Genomic DNA, 16768 nt, shown 5'->3' with positions numbered 1-16768 from the left:
ATTTAAAACTACCTTTAACAGAGCCGGGTGTGGTAGCACACACCTTTAATCCATGCACTCAGGAGGCAGAGGTAGGAGGATTGCAGTGAGTTCAAGCCCACCCTGAGACTACATAGTAAATTCCACGTCAGCCTGAACTAGAGTGAGACCCTACTTCAAAACATCAAACACACACACACACACACACACACTACCTATAACAAATGGCATGGTGGCATGCACCTTTAATCCCAGCTCTTGAGAGGCTGAGGTAGGATTATGGTCCTGAGTTTGAGGCCAACCTGAGGCTATCAGTGAGTTTTATAATAAAGCTTTCTTTAACCTAATTTCTGGAACATACTTTCAACACAGAGAATCAATAGGCTTATTTTTGATAACAAAGATATGTAATTATCCATTGTTGACTGCCTTTTACATTCTGGAAGGTACTTTATCAGCACCAATATTAAAAAAATTCAATAAATACCTATATCTTCCAATAACTATTTGAAAACCATATTCCAAAATTAATAGTTTAGATTTAACATTTCAGGGAATGAATTGAGTCGATTACATTATCATTTTTTAATTCTACTGATGGAATATATGACATAAAATTTTCTACCTATAAAGACACAATTTAATGACATTAGTTATATTCATAATGTATAAATGTCACTCACAGTCTAGAATAAAATATAGAACATTCAACATTCTTGATTTGTAGAGTATTAAATGATAATTCTTTATACATTCTTAGCTTTTAAATTAAAAAAATTAATGTATTTTATTTCATTTGAGGGGGGAGGAGGTAGAAAAAGAGAAAGAGAGAGAGAGGGAGAGGGAGACTGGGTACACCAGAGCCTTCAGCCATTGTAAACAAACTCTAGATGTATGCATCACCTTGTTCATCTGGCTTATGTGGGTCCTGGGGAATTGAACCTGGGTCCTTTGGCTTTGCAGGCAAATGTCTTAACTGCTGAGCCATTTCTTTCCTTTTTTTTGGTTTTATTATTTAAGCCATCTCTTCATCACACCTTTTAAAAATTTTAAATCACAGGAAACTGCCAAGTCATGGGTAAATAAACTGGTCCCTAGTTAAGTTATGGAGATACTACCTTGTCCACTGTGTTGCCACAAAAAGCAAGCCTACAGTAGCTCAAGCTCAGTTGGTAGTGCTTGCCTAGTGTGCACAGTGCCCCGAGTTCCAACATTAATGCCTCATAAACTGGGCTTAAAGGTGCATGCCTATCATCACAGCAACTCAAGCAGTGGAAGAAGGATCAGAAGTTAAAGATGATTCTCAGCTAAATAGCAAGTGAGAGGACAGCTTGGCTACAGACTGTCTTACGGGAAAAAGACAAAAAGGGCCTGAAAACACAAAATAGACACATTTTATTTCTAGTAACGAGGTTTCTAATATATTACCATATGACAGAACAGTGGTAACTGTTGGGTAAGAGAATTAATAATAGTAAAAATAATCATGGGTTTGCCTCTCCGATGAATCAAATTTTTTAATAACAGGAATCACACTAGTTCTTCAATCCACAGTACATGCACTTTGTACTTGCTGTTAAAAGAATGAAAGAATGGTAAGTAGCACACAGTGTAACTGTTAGGGAGTGGCCTGGGGATCAGTCCTCCAAAGGTTTACATGACACTGCTGTGCTCCCGTCTCAATTTCTTCATTTGTAAAAGGTGAGATCTACATCAAGCTGTTTATTTAGTTTCCTTTTTTCCCTATAAGAGATTTGATGCTATCAGTGTAATTTTTTAGCCTGTCTATGTGGTATATATATGCATGTTCATATGTATGTACATAGGTGTGTGTGTGCATATACAGGACAGAGAACAACCTTGGGTGTTATCCTCAAGAATGCTGCCCACCTCTTTTTGAGCCAGGGTCTCTCACTGCCTGGAGCTTACTGCTTAGACTAGCCAGTGAGCTCTAGAGATCATCCTGCCTCTGCTTTCTCCACACTAGGATTAGAGCTACATGCTGCCACACCTGGCATTGTGTGGGTACTGGGGATCAAACTCAGATCTTCATATTGACAAGACAAGCACTTTACCCACCGAGCTACCTCTCTAGCCTCCATTTGCTTTCAATCACAAATTCTGTTTTCAACTGCTATTAAGTTTTATACTCAAGAAATGCAGGAAAACTTCCAAAAAAGTTTTCTCCTGCCTACTATTTCCCATCAATAGGAAAAGTGCACCCATTAACTTTTATGAATTACACATTACAAATGCTCAAAGTGTGTAACTGTGCCAGGTGTGGTAGCACACACCTTTAATCCTAGTACTTAGGAAGCAGAGGTAGGAGGATCCCTATGACTTTGAGTCCAGCCTGAGACTGCATGGTGAATTCCATGTCATCCTGGGCTAGAGCAAGACCCTACCTTGAAAAAAGAAAAAAAGAAAAGAAAAAAAAGTGTGTAACCCCAATTCTCTATGTAAAATTAGAGATTCTACTGTCCTCATATTTATACCTAGAAAAGAAGGCCTGGCTTAGATATATAATGAGAACCACCAGAATATTTAATTGCATAGGAAAATGACACTATGAAAACAATATAGAAATTAAGTAATTAGATACAATATTCTTAATTATGAAAGCAGGATTCCTAGTAAGTTTACCTATTTCTTACTTTCTTTGAAAGCAAAACTACAAACAATTTTTTTTAAAGAACAATCTTAAAAATATTTTATTTATTTGAAAGAGAGAAAGAGGTAGAGAGAGAGAATGGGTACACCAGGGTCCCCAACCACTGCAAACAAACTTCAGATGCATGTGCCACCCTGTGCATCTAGCTTATGTGGGGAATTGAACCTGGGTAATTAGGCTTCATAGGCAAGCACCTTAATTGCTAAGCCATCTCTCCAGCCCCAAGAACATTCTTTTTCTAAAATATTTTATTTATTTATTTGAGAGAAATAGAAAGAAGCAGATGGGGGGGGGGGGAAATACGGGCATGCCAGGGCCTCTAGCCACCACAAATGAACTCCAGATACATGTGCCACCTTGTGCTATGGATTCTAAAAGTGTGTACAATTTAAAACAGAACAATTAAGGGGGGAAAAAAAGAATGGCTTACTGTTTTGGTAAGTCAGAAAATTCCTTTTCTGAGTCAGGAGAGCTTAGAGTTTGCAAAATGCAATTGTTTTTTCCAGTGGGCAGGGTATCTCTGTCTTGAACAGTGCAGAATGATCTCAAGGCCAGTGTTGCATCTCGTCCCTTCACCTTGTCACATGGGCTTGGCAGTGGTTCCAGATTCTCTAAATTTAGATCATCGTCATTTATAGAGACTGTGAGGTCATCACTGCTGCATGAACTTTCCTCCTGTTGCTCTTTCTGCATGCTTATAAAAGACCTTTGTGCCTTTGGGTCCTGATGGGCAAGGTCATCTGTAAGAGGGGAATAAATGGATTAACTTCTGGAAGAATCCAAGTAACACAGGACAGAATTACTCATTAGTTAAAAGCATGGAGAAACAACTCACAATTAAAGTATTTAAAAATTCAGAAATCTGTTCTTTAAATTTATTTGTTTTTTTGGTTTTTCGAGGTAGGGTCTCATTCTAGCCCAGGCTGACCTGGAATTCACTATGGAGTCTCATGGCCATCCTCCTACCTCTGCCTCCTGAGTGCTAGGATTAAAGGTGTGTGTCACCACGCCTGGCTTATTTCGTTTTTTTAATTTTTAAATTTAGTGTTACTGGAGAGCAAACCTAGGACCTCTGGCATACTAAGAATGTGTGTTCTACCCTGAGCTGCAACACTCTCATCCATAAAAGATCTTAAAATATGAGTTTAAAAATCAGTGAATCCACTTTTAAAATATTTCCATGAACATATTTAAGAAATCATCAGAACGGAATTCATTAACAAAGTCATGATTTTTTCTCAGCGATAAAATTAGAGAATGTTACATGCTTATATAAAATTACTACTAGCAAAACTAACACTAACAAAAATCAGCAAACTCAGCCTTTCATCCCACCTGAGAAACCTTCCCAAGCAGGATGCTTCTCTTGAGACCACTTATTTTCAGATGCACAGTGTTCTGAAACTGATACCACAGAGAATGGCGGGCTGGCTCTTTCTTCCTTGACTTCAATATGTTCCCGTGTCAGTATTTTTCCGTCTGATCCCTCTGATCTGCTGGAACTGTCACACTTTAAATCAGTGGTTCTGTTCTCTGGACTTAATCTTTCCTGTAACGAGGAATGGAGTTCAGCAGACTTTTTACCTTCAGATAAATTACTCTTGCTGTGACGTGTATTGCTTCCTATCTCCAAGCAATGAGTTTGTTCCTCCTCAGACAATACACTGGCTGTGACTGGCGTTTTCTCACCAATCTGAAGAGATGTCTTTCCATCTATTTTGTCAGGCTTATTTAAGCACTGTGTGTCACTAGTAGTTTGTACTACACAGCTGTCTGTCACATCACTGCTCTGGGCTGTCTGTTGGTGTGAATGTGGGTCAGGAATTGAAAAGTTCTTTGTGGGTTGGGAAGATTTCTCCTCTGCACTGAAATCTTCAATGCTTGAGATGGCTGACATTTGGCAGCCCATAAAGGCTATTGCTGGTTGATACAATCCTCTTGACATGGTTGTCCCCAAGTTAATTCCTGCTGGTACTGCAATCTGCAAAAAAGAGATGTGAGTTGAGCATGTTGCATATGAACAATTAGGTTGTTTTCATAAATTAAAGGAGGTAAAGGAAGTATGATCACAGAAATTAGCACCCACTATTTCATTAAACTCATGTCTCCTACATAATGAAGTAGCAAAAAAAGTCAAAAACCAAAAATAAACTATCAGTCTATACTATATCTCAGTAACAATGCTGGTGTACAAAGCAACTATTGCCAAGGAACTCTGGAATCTACAGTTGAAGAAAGAAATGTATATGCTTAATGCAACTGACCATAAGGTTAAAATTAAATGAGCAAATTTGAGGTTACATGTATTTTACTATCCCAAAAGCACCCCATACAGAAAAATATTCAGTAGTACTACAGTGACAGCTAAGTTCTACTGCCAACCTGATCAGATTAGGAGTCAAGTAAGAGGCCCACCTCTTGGGCAGGTCAGGAAGAATGAACTGGAGTGGGAAGCCTTTCCCAGAGCGGCAGCCCTTCTAGTGGGGGACTACAGCTAAAGAAGCTCCAGAGAGCACCGAGCCTTCTGCCTGGCTGCTGTGCTCCTCGCTGAACATGCATCTACCCTGCTGCCACCTGCTTCCATCAGCCTTTCAACATGGACTCAAGTCCAGACTCTCTAGGAACCCTCTAGACTTTCAGTGCCAGACTGGGACTGCTGAAGTATCCAGCCTCATGGACTGAGCAGCTACTAGATTCTTCAACACTCTAACCTATCTATAGACAGTCATTATTAGGCTGCCCAGCTCCTATCCTATGAGCTAATCTAATAAATTCCCTTTATAATGTATGTTGACTTGATTTGTTCTATTTCTTTAGGAACCCCAACTAATACAACTTCAAATAAACTCGATAAAAATAAGAAAAAAAAATTGGGGCGTGGTGGCACACACCTTTAATCCCAGCACTTGGGAGGCAGAGGTAGGTAGATCACTGTGAGCTCGAGGCCACCCTGAGACTACATAGTAAGTTCCAGGTAAGCCTGGACGAGTGTGAGACCCTACCTCAAAAAAACAAAAAAAAGAAACAAAGGCAAACCAGGAAATACATTAGAAAATTAGATGTTTTAAACTCTATTTCTAGTTCTATGTGTAATAAAAAAAATTTCCAATGATCCCTTTCAGAATGGCATTAAAGTATAGTGTATCATGTACAGATTATTTATAGTCAAACTGAAAATAACTTCCTTTTCCCAAATCTTTTTAAGAAATTTCAAGTAATTTAAATTTACTAATGTGCTTATGGTAAGACTGAGCTAGGGAAAAGAGAGGAACAGGCAATTGGTACAGTGGCTTGAACAAGGGCACACAGTGCCAAGCAGAACCACAACTAACAAGCCTGGAGCCTTCCAAAGTGAGGGATTTTTTTTTTTTCCCTACAAGGATCAAAGCTTCACAGATAGGAGAGAGCTTTATGGAGGCTTAGAGAAAGGATGGGGGATGCCAGATGTCTTCACATCCTTCCTCTGTAGTAGGAACAACTACAGTCCAAAGTGTAAGAGAAAATGTCATACACAACTCAAACAAAAGGTAGGTCTGGTTTCTCTTTAAGCACACTCTCTCTCCTGTTCTGTAAATTAACAACAACCATCACAAATAAACAAAATCCCCACAATTCTGAAGACAATACAAATGAATAGGGATGCCAGAAAAAAGTGGTAGAATAAAGACCTCTGAAATTTCTCTGCTCCATAAAAGATGGTAACACTGGAAAAGAAATTTCAGGTCTCTGAAAGTTAACCAACATTCTTGGCAACCTGTAGAATATTTAAGAAAACCAGCTGAATCTGACATGAGAAGCATGAGCTTCATGGTTGTTTTCCAGGTGGTGGTGAACTGGAAACCCTCTGTTCATGGTGAAAACCAGCAGCCAAGCAGCCAAGCAACCATTGGCAGTGGTAGAGCAGGGATAGACTGTTCTAGGCCCCAATCCAGGGAATGTTCTTATATGGGAGACCCCATGAAAAAGACTTTGTTTACCTAGCTCAGAGCCTACTCATGAAAATACTATTTTTCTCAAGGCAATTTGTTAAAAATAATCACAGGCAATTGTTTATTGTGGATAGCATTTAGGGTAAACTATCAGCTAAAAATTTAAAGAAAAAGCTGCTGAAATAGATCTGAAGAGCTCCAACATTTTCTAGAATCTAGATGGCCAGCTACATGCTCAGGGTTATGGGTATGCACATGAAGTGGTTCCCTGGTCCATAATAAGGTTCTGTCTGAACAGAAAACCCAGACAAGGTGCAGCTGTAAACTCTTTAGCCAGGTACTAAAGATGTGCCCCCAAACATACCTACAGCTTCTTCTTAGACAAGTTGCTGAAGGTGTGTCCCAAAATGTACTAAGAGCCTTTTGGGAAAGAATGAGAACTCTAATTCCAAACACTAAAGAAATCTCTGTCCAAATCTAATCATTAAGTCAACCGAACAGAAACTTCAGTGACCTCATAAGAAAAATAGTATATGCTCTACATAACTAGTTCAGAAAGTCCCTAAACAAATAGCATTAACAACCAATTCTGGGAGGAGAGAATTTTATTTTCAAAATTGCCACACCTAATTATGTAAAATGTCTAAGCTTCAACAAACAAACATTTTTGAGAAATTAAAAGAAATAAAAAACTCTGGCTCTTACACAGACTCTGACTACACAGTCAACAGTGATTTTCCCTGAGACCAGGCATGGTGGCGCATGCCTTTAATCCCAGCACTCAGGAGGCAGAGGATCTCTGTGAGTTCGAGGCCACCCTGAAGCTACATAATGAATTCCAGGTCAGCCTTGGCTAGAGTAAGATCCTACCTTGAAAACAAAAACAAACAACAAAAACAAAAACTGTCCCTGAGAAACTCAATATTGAACATAGTAGAAAAGGGCATTAAATCAGCTATATTAAATAGATTCAAACAATGACAGAAATATCATGTCTAAAGAACTAACATATCCCAGTGCTCAGGATGGGTAGGATAATTATGACTTTGAAGTCATATCAAGGTATGCAGTAAGACCTACATCAAAAATGAAAGACGGAAGTTGAAGAGATGGCTCAGTGGTTGTAGGCACTTGCTTGCAAGGCCTGCTGGGCCATGGTTCAATTCCCCAATCACCACCGTAAAGCTGGGTGGGTATTGATTTGCTACAGTAAGAGAAAAAGTAAGGTGAAATCAGGTCACTTCTGAATCAGTTTCAGCGCCTGAATGCAAAATCACATCTGTACTAACATTTGACCACTCTTCTCATACCTATGTAACTTCCAGTTCTAGCCCCCTTCCACTAAAGCCTAAAGTACCATTAGGTTCAATATGTACAACTACTCAACCACTGCATAGATGGTCAAACCAGACTGGCAGTCTTTTATCTGGTGGTTACAAAGGCTATACTTAATGGTGATCCTCTGATGTAGGGAGAGTACCTAGAGGAGAACTATGAAATCTGAAAAGAAACAAAAGGAGAATGGGACAAGGCCCGGGGCAAGCAAGTGGCACCAACTGCAGGATGGTATGAATCCTGTGATATTTAATCTTTGGTCCTGTGAAGTTTTTTCTAAATTAGTTGGGAGAATCCACCCTAACTGTGGTCCCATCCCATGGGAGGGATCTCAGGCTGTATGGAAAAGAGAAAGCTAGCTGAGCATACAGCATTCATTTCTCTGTTCTCCTTCCTCACTGTGGATTGAATGTGACCAGATGCCTCAAGCTCTGTTGCCATGCCTTTGTCTTAATGACAGACTGTACTCTGAAAGTATAAAAATAAATAAACCCTTCATCCAATAAACTGATACTGTCAAATATTTTGTAACAGTAACTGATACATACCCCTATGGATTAGTAGGGACAGACCAGATAAGATCCCTCAATGCTTTCCTTACTGGTATGAACAAACAGTATGTTTTTCCTCAAAAGTTTTATCAAAATTTGCATTTTTTGTACCTAGTGAAAAATAGATCTTATAATGAAATTGTATTTTTCAGAAAATGTGCTTACATAATGCATTCCACTGTCTTTGTCAGCATTCATTTCAGCCACTTCTGATTGTCATCTCCAAACATGTTGAACAAATTGAAGAGAGGCATTGGCTAGCCTCAGAATTCTCAGGAGTGCCTTTTGAAACCCCTTTCTTCTTATTCTTTGTTGTGCCTAAACCCTCCTTTTTATAATAGGTAAAACCAATGAGGAAAAATGATAATGAACTCCTTCTTCAGCTAACCTGTTCTAATTTTTCTTTCCTTTAAGTCGCTTTTCCATTTTCCATTTTTACATATTTCTGATTAGGATCACATTATCTAACTGCTGGATATAATGGCTGACAAAATAGGTATAATAGTTCCATTCTTTACAAAGCTTTTCTGGGGCTGGGAAAATGGTTCAATGGTTAAAGGCATTTGCTTGCAAAAACCTGCCTTCCCAGGTTTAGTTCCCAAGCAGGATAAGCTAGATGCAAAAGGATACATGGGTGGAAAGATGGTGTTGTGGTCAGGTTTACATTGCTGGCAGAAATCACCTGACCAAGAGCAGCTTGTGGTGGGGAAAAGGGTTTATTTTAGATTACAGACTCAATGGGAAGCTCCATGATGGCAGGGGAAAATGATGGCATGAGCAGAGGGTGGACATCACCTCCTGGCCAACATAAGGTGGACAACAGCAACTGGACAGTGTGCCAAACACTGGCATGAGGAACTGGCTATAATACCCATAAGCCTGCCCCCAACAATACTCTGCCTCCAGGAGGCATTAATTCCCAAATCTCCATTAGCTGGGAATCTAGCATTCAGAACACATAAGTTTATGATGGACACCTGAATCAATCCACCACAATTTCACCCTTGACCTCCATAAACTGATAGCCAACTATGATGTAAAATGCAATCATTCAGTCCAATTTTAAAAGTCCCATATGTTTATCAATCCTAATGATGTTCAAACATCCTCATAATCCACGGTCTTTTAACTGAGCCATAATACCAAAAATCCCATAATGGTACAGGATAAACATACTGAAAAAGATGGCAGTGGGCACAGCAAAGAAATTTTCAACCAATACAAGATTTAAACAGGGCAAACATCAAACTCTGTAATTCCAAGTCCAACAACTCTAGTCAGTGAAAAGTCTCCAAGTCCCATAATTCTAACTAGCAACAATTCTCTGAAGTTCCAATTCTGTCCCTCTAGCTAGGCTACTCACAGTCCTGGAAAACTTCATCTGGGCTGGCAGCTTTCCTTAGTAGCTGTCTCATGGTCCCACCATCTCCACCGGATCTCTACTGCTACCTATGGTCCAGCCTCATGGCTCCATCAGGTCTTCATGCAGGCATCTAGCAAATCTGCTTCATACTGCCCATGACTGTTTCCAAAACACAAGACCATGTTGCAAATTAATGGCCTTCTTTCCTGCATTTCTTACACTCCATAATACCAGGTAGGGTGCCAGTTTGTTAATCCAGGTGTGTATGGGGGGATAAAGCAGACTTTGAAGAACAGGATACTCCTTAGCATTCAGGTCCCTTCAAAAGAGTCAACATTCTTCTTGTTGGACCTTTTTCAAAGGTTGTAGTCTTTCATACAACTGAAGTTCATGAGGCAGCAGCTTAGGCCCAAAGATTTCATTTTTTATGTGCCACATCCCTCTGCTCACACCAGTCCCTTTCTATGCAAAGCAACCCTGTACAACTTGTCAGGACATGGCCATAGCAGCAAGCCTCTCACACAAACTGCTTCTAGCCCAGTCCAGACAAAGTTCTTTCTCACCCTCATATGCCAAACCTCATAGTCCATAGTTCTTAATGCATTCAAGTCTTCCAACTCTGACCAGAATAGTCCATCAAGTTGTACTTATAGCACTGCAAGGCATCTCTTAGGCCAAAGTTTCAAATTCTTCCATATTCCTCTTGAAAATCAGCTCCAAAAGGCTAAAGCCACACAGTCAGATGTCTAGCAGCAAATGACACCACTCCCCAGTACCAACTTTACTGGTGCAGTCAGGTTTTCATTGCTGGCAGAAATCAACGACCAAGAGCAGCTTTTTGGAAAAAAGGGTTTATTTTGGCTTATAGACTCGAGGGGAAACTCCATGATGGCAGGGGCAAACAATAGCATGAACAGAGAGTGAACATCACCCCCTGGCAAACATAATGTGGACAGTAGCAACAGGAGAGTGGGCCAAACACTGGCATGGGGAAACTGGCTACAATACCCATAAGCCTGTCCTCAACAATATTCTGCCTCCAAGAGGTGTTAATTCCCAAATCTCTATCAGCTAGGAACCTAGAATTCAGAACACCTATGTTTATGGGGGACACCTGAATCAAAGAAGGCACTTTCCTGCAATACCTTAGGACACAGGTTTATTCCCTCTACCCACATACCCCAAATGCACAATGCATGCATCTGGAGTTCGTTTGCAGTGACTAGAGGTCTGGCATGTCCATTCTCTATCTGCCTTTCTCTCTCTTAAATAAATAAAAATAAATAAAAAGGTATTTGGTTCATTTACAGCAACAAGAGGCCCTGGCATTCATACATGGACATGAGCACACACACACTGTGGTGGTTTGAATCAGATGACTCCATAAACTCATGTGTTCTGAATGCTTGGTCTTAATTGATAGCAATTTGGGAGATAGAGCTGTGCTGGAGGAGACCTTGAGGTTCATTAGTGCCCAGTTTGTCAATGCTAGTTGGCACACTCTCTTGATGTTGTTTTTTACCTGATTCAATAGAGGTGATGTCTAGCCTCTGCTTATGCTTTTGTTTTCCCCTCTCATCACGGAGCTTCTCCTCGAGACTGTAAGCCAAAATAAAAACTTTCTTTCCATCAGCTGCTTTTGGTCAGGTACTTTATCCCAGCAAGGAGAAGGTAGTTGCAATACCCATTCCCACCTCTCACACATGCACATGGATGCACACAAATAATAACTGGGCTAGGGAGGTGGCACAATAGATAAAGTGCTACTCAACTCAGAATACCAGAGTTTATTTCAGATCCCAGACTCCACCTAAAGGCCAGAAGCTATGGTGACTTTCTATAATCCCAGAGAACCTATTGTGAGATGAGAGGAAGAAACAATAATTTCCTGGAAGCTTGTGAACAAACCAGTGAACATCAAGAGACCCTGCTTCAAAATGAGGTGGAAGGTGAGGACTGAAAGTTTTCTGACCTCCATACATACATACCCTCTGACCCCCATCAAATAAACTGTAAAAAAAAGAAAAAGAAAGAAAAGAAAGAAAAGAAAAAGAAAAAAGAAGCATTCGTCATGTACTTTTTCTGGTGTCACCCAATACTCAGAAACCTTTCTCCACAAAAGCTGTTTACATGATTGTCTGGGTAATATCTTCAGAGTCCAACTCCACAGAGGCAGAGTTTTATTTCTGGACAATCTGAATCTTGCTCTAGCTTGTGACTTGACTTTTACAAAGCATTTTAGAGGTAGGAGATCCATGAAGTTTACTAAGTTTACTCCAGGAATCTTTTTTTTTTAAAATTGTTTTTGCTATTTGTTTACATACTGACAAACCTCAGTCATCTCCTTTCGAAATTGGGAGTCTTCCTATAGATGAAGAAATAGATTTGGCTGGGCCACCAAAAACCACCATGGAAATGAAGGTGGCCAAGTAGCCTAGCTCCACATGGTCCTCCTGACAGAGTTTTGAAGAAAGAAGAAAAATCTTCCCAAATTAGAAGAAAACCATCAATCTACACACCAGAGCTCAAGAAGTCAATTAAGATAAACTGAAAAGGATTCGTGCATGGATGGTAGTTACAAAAGGAAACCAAATTTGAAGACACAAGATGGGAAAGTGTAAAGACTACAGCAGAGATGAGCATTTTGAGAATAGGAACACAACAGAGGAAATCACCAAAAACAAAAGTTAATTCTTTGCAAAGATCAATGAACTGACAACCTTTAGACAGTCTCACATGAAAAAAAAGAAAGAGTGAAGATTCAATTTATTAAAATCAAAAAATGTAGGTGGGTATTTTATAATTTTATTTTAGAAATAAAGAACAAGGGCATTCTATGAATAAGTGTATGCCAATAAGTTAGAACACCTAAGTGAATAAGACACATTCCTGAAAAGGTATGCATGAATTAAAAATTGGTATACTATGCATTATAATTTTAATAGCTGCATATTATCCTATTCTATAGATCTACTGAAATCTATTTAAGCAATCTGCTATTGAGGGACCTTGGTTTGTTTCCATCATCTGTCACTTCAAACCCTATCACAGCAATTATCCTTGAGTACAGACACTGTACACAGGCAAGTCTATCAACAACACATCTTCACAGAGCTAAAACTGCTGGGTCAAAACTGTCTTATTTCCATTTCACCATCCAAAGAAGCCATTATGTCATTAAGAGATTTTCATTACACCAAATGGTTTAAATAACAAAATCAATATCCACAAACATGAATAGTCTTTTTTGTAATAAAAAGCTGATGCAATAACAAAGACAATTTTTAAAAAATATTTATATGGGGGCGTGTGCATGCAAGCACATTCATGCACACAGAGGTCAGAGGACAACTTTCAGCTGGCCCTTGCTTTCTACCTCATTTGAGATAGGGTCTCTTACTGCTGTTCACTTCTTGGTCTGCAAACTTCTGGGAAATTCTGTCTTTGTCTCCTTTCCCACAATAAGAGCACTGGAATGACAGCAGCCCACCATAGCTTCATACTCTTACATGGAATTCAGGGATTTGAATGTAGATACTCAAGAGTTATATAGCAAATGCTTTATTTACTGAGCCATCTCCCCAGTCCTGCAAAGAAAAACTTAAAATTTTTTTAAGTCACTTGTTACTATTACTGTAGTCTAACAAACCTGTCTTCAAAAATTATTGTTCAGTTCAGACGGCTCCAAGGAATGATTACAATGGAGCACTTTGGCTGAGTGCTGAGGGTTCAAACTGACATCCAGCAGTCAATATATTGGTACACAATATAGCATGATTTTGCTTCTAGGCCCACAGGAAGTGAAAACAATAACCAGCTCAGTAGACTGCTCTGTTAACAGAGGTTTGCTTCTAAGCCACAGCTCTGTGGTAACAAGCAGTTAAGGATTCCCTACTACTGCTAAGCATTGTCAGACTTCTCAGAACAATGAATTCCAAGTTCTTCCACAAACTCTAGTGATACACTAGTAAGAACATTACATTTCAGTGGGCTGTAATCAATCAGGAGTTTTGATAAGATAGCTCTTAATTGCACATAGAAATGAAACGAAGTGCAGTAGTACTTCACTAACACAAGAGCCGGATCAGGAAGCTGCCAAGACACAAGAAGAGGGTTCTATGTTTGTAATTTGTTCTGCTGTGTGCTTAGTTGCTGGTATTTATTTTTTTTCATAGTGTTGTGTTGTACACACAAGTGCACATGTGTGTATGCATGTGTAACTTATTATAAGACAATTTCAAAATAACCGAAGAGGTGAAAGAATTACTGAAAACAGCCAGGGTTACTGTTTATATTTTGCCCCATTTGCTTTTTCTTCTTTCTCCCACTCTATACATGCATTCTAGCCCTATACATGCACATTCTTATATATGCATAGTCCCTCTTTCTACCTAATATGAGGGTCAAGACATCCCATTCCTACCACTAGATGCTTCTGCGTTTTTGAAGCACAGAAGACTTCTTTTCTTTTTCATGGGTACAGTTGATTATGACAACCAAGAATGTTTTTATTTTTATTTTTTATTTTTTGGTTTTTCAAGGTAGGGTATGGCCCAGGCTGGAATTCACTATGTAGTCTCAGGCTGGCCTTGAACTCATGGTGATCCTCCTATCTCTGCCTCCCTAGTGCTGGGATGAAAGGCATGTGCCACCACACCCAACTCTTTTTTTTTTTTTTTTTTTGAGGTAGGGTTTCACTCTAGCCCAGGCTGACCTGGAATTCACTATGTAGTCACAGGGTGGCCTCAAACTTATGGTGATCCTCCTACCTCTGCCTCCCAAGTGCTGAAATTAAAGGCGTGCACCACCATCACACCTAGCTCATTTTTGGTTTCTTGAGGTAGGGTCTTGCTCTCTAGCCCAAGATGACCTCGTATTTACTATGTAGTCTCAAGGTGGCCTTGGACTCACAGTGATCCACCTACCTCTGCCTCCTGAGTGCTGGGATTAAAGGCATGCACCATCACACTGGCTAAGAAATTTAATGTGTATATAATTTTGGTTCCTAGTCTCTAGTTCACACTCATTGTTTGTTAATTGAAGAATAATGTCCTATATAGTTAGCTCCATTTGTTCTTGGTTCAAGATCCAATGTCACATCATGTTTCCATAAATCAGCAGCAGATAGCTAGTCTTTCCTTGCCAGTCTTGACACTGACATTGTTTAAGAATATAGGCTGGCTGATTACAGCTTATCCCTCAATGTATTTGACTGGTGTTGCCTTTATGATCTCATTCAGATTATGCAATCTGGGCAGCAAAATCACAAAAGAATATTTCTAGTTTTTAAGGAACAAAAATAATAACTGGAGTAGGGTGATGAATTCCCAGTCGTCTCACTATCATATCAAGCAAATTATTTAAAAAATTTCCCTAAAATGTGGCTTCTTTAAAACAAGCCTGACAAAAATGTCAAATCATGTTAAATGGGGTATATTCAGTTTTTTAAAAATAAAATTGTAACATTAAGTCTTGGTTGGGTCCTAGAATAGAAAAATTGTATTATTAAAAAAACTGACAAAACTTAAATAAAGTCAGAAATTTACTTAGCAGTAAACTGTATACCTAGGTTGGTTTCTTAGATTTGATAAGCATGGTACTGTAACATTCAATGATAACTGGTGGCAACTGAGTAAGAGACCCCAAAGAACTCTTCATACTATCTCTACAACTTTCCTGAAAATCTTAAATTTATTTTAAAGAATTATAAACTGGGCATGGTGGTGCATGCCTTGTATCACAATTTGGTAAGCAGAGGCAAAGGCAAAGGCAAGAAGATCACAAGTTTGAGCCAGAGTTGGATGCATACTTGTACTTGAAAAGAATCTAGCATTAAGAGTCCTAACAATTCTGCATGGAAGTTCATCTTAAATAAGCGACTGGGCACAGTGGCACATACCTTTAATCCCAGCACTTGGGAGGCAAAGGTTGGAGGATCACTGAGTTTGAGGCCAGCCTAGAACTACAGAGTGAGTTCCAGGTCAGCCTGGACTACCTCAAAAAAAGAAAACAGAGAGAAAGCCTAAAAGAAAAAAGAAAGCTATGTATAATCAGGGAAAGTTGAGCCAGCCTATTGTAGCATGAGCAGAAAACAGTAAGACAACATCACAGAGACACATGAAGACTCATGTCACAACCAGGGCAATGCCAAGGTGTGGTACCTGAAAACCAACTGACAGAACTTACACCTATGTGAAGATAAAGCTCCACATGGGGGGAAGGCAACTAAATGAGTTCATATAAAATTATGTCAGGAATGTTAACATTATTTTTTAAACGAATTTAACAAATTCAGTTTTACTGAAGCTTTTAAAACTAGTTTTATATTTTATTCAAATACAATTCACGGGGGTTGGGAGGGATAGCTCAGCAGTTAAGGTATTTGCTTGCAAAACCTAACAACCCGGGTTTGATTCCCCAGTACCCATGTACAGCCAGATACACAAAGTGGCGCATATGTCTGGAGTTTGTTTGCAGCGGCTGGAGTCCCTGGTGCACCCACTCTGTCTGTCTCTCTCTTCTATCTCTCTCTGCTTGTAAATAAATAAGTATATAAATAAATAAATGCAATTCACATATCATAAACTTCATCTTTTAAAAGTACACAATCCAGTAGTTTTAGTATTTAGTGTATTCATAGATTGTACAACTATCACAGTATTAGAACCTTTTCTCTCCCTACAAAAAAAGATACCTCATACCTCTCAATAATTTTTCTCAATCCTCCCCACTTAACTTCCGGTATCAAGCAACAAGAAATTTACTGTGTACTTAGGAGTTTGCCCAGACTGGACAATTTGTATAAATGGAGTCATATGACTCATGGTCTCTTTTGACTGGTTTCTTTTGATTAGCATCAGGTCTTCAATATTCACTTATGTTACAGCATGTATTAGTATTTCAATCCTTCTTGTGGCTAATATTCTGTGTATATATCATC

The 16768-nt window shown here is 39.2% G+C and overlaps 1 protein-coding gene across 3 annotated transcripts in view; it reads right to left on the bottom strand.

The window, feature by feature from the left end:
* The window catches only part of Kiz (kizuna centrosomal protein), a 125934-nt gene that overhangs the window by 79590 nt on the left and 29576 nt on the right, over window positions 1–16768 (bottom strand). For all 3 annotated transcript variants that reach the window (XM_045156476.1, XM_045156477.1, XM_045156478.1), the window contains 2 exons: window positions 3986–4631; window positions 3081–3390 (listed from right to left, as the gene is read on the bottom strand). In XM_045156476.1, coding sequence (XP_045012411.1) covers window positions 3081–3390; window positions 3986–4631 — 956 coding nt within the window. The remainder of the gene's footprint in view (window positions 1–3080; window positions 3391–3985; window positions 4632–16768) is intronic.

Source organism: Jaculus jaculus, chromosome 8 (assembly GCF_020740685.1).
Source record: "Jaculus jaculus isolate mJacJac1 chromosome 8, mJacJac1.mat.Y.cur, whole genome shotgun sequence".
NCBI lineage: Eukaryota > Metazoa > Chordata > Mammalia > Rodentia > Dipodidae > Jaculus > Jaculus jaculus.
Note: the sequence above shows the minus strand (reverse complement) of the source record. Positions and strands in the feature narration are given on the sequence as shown.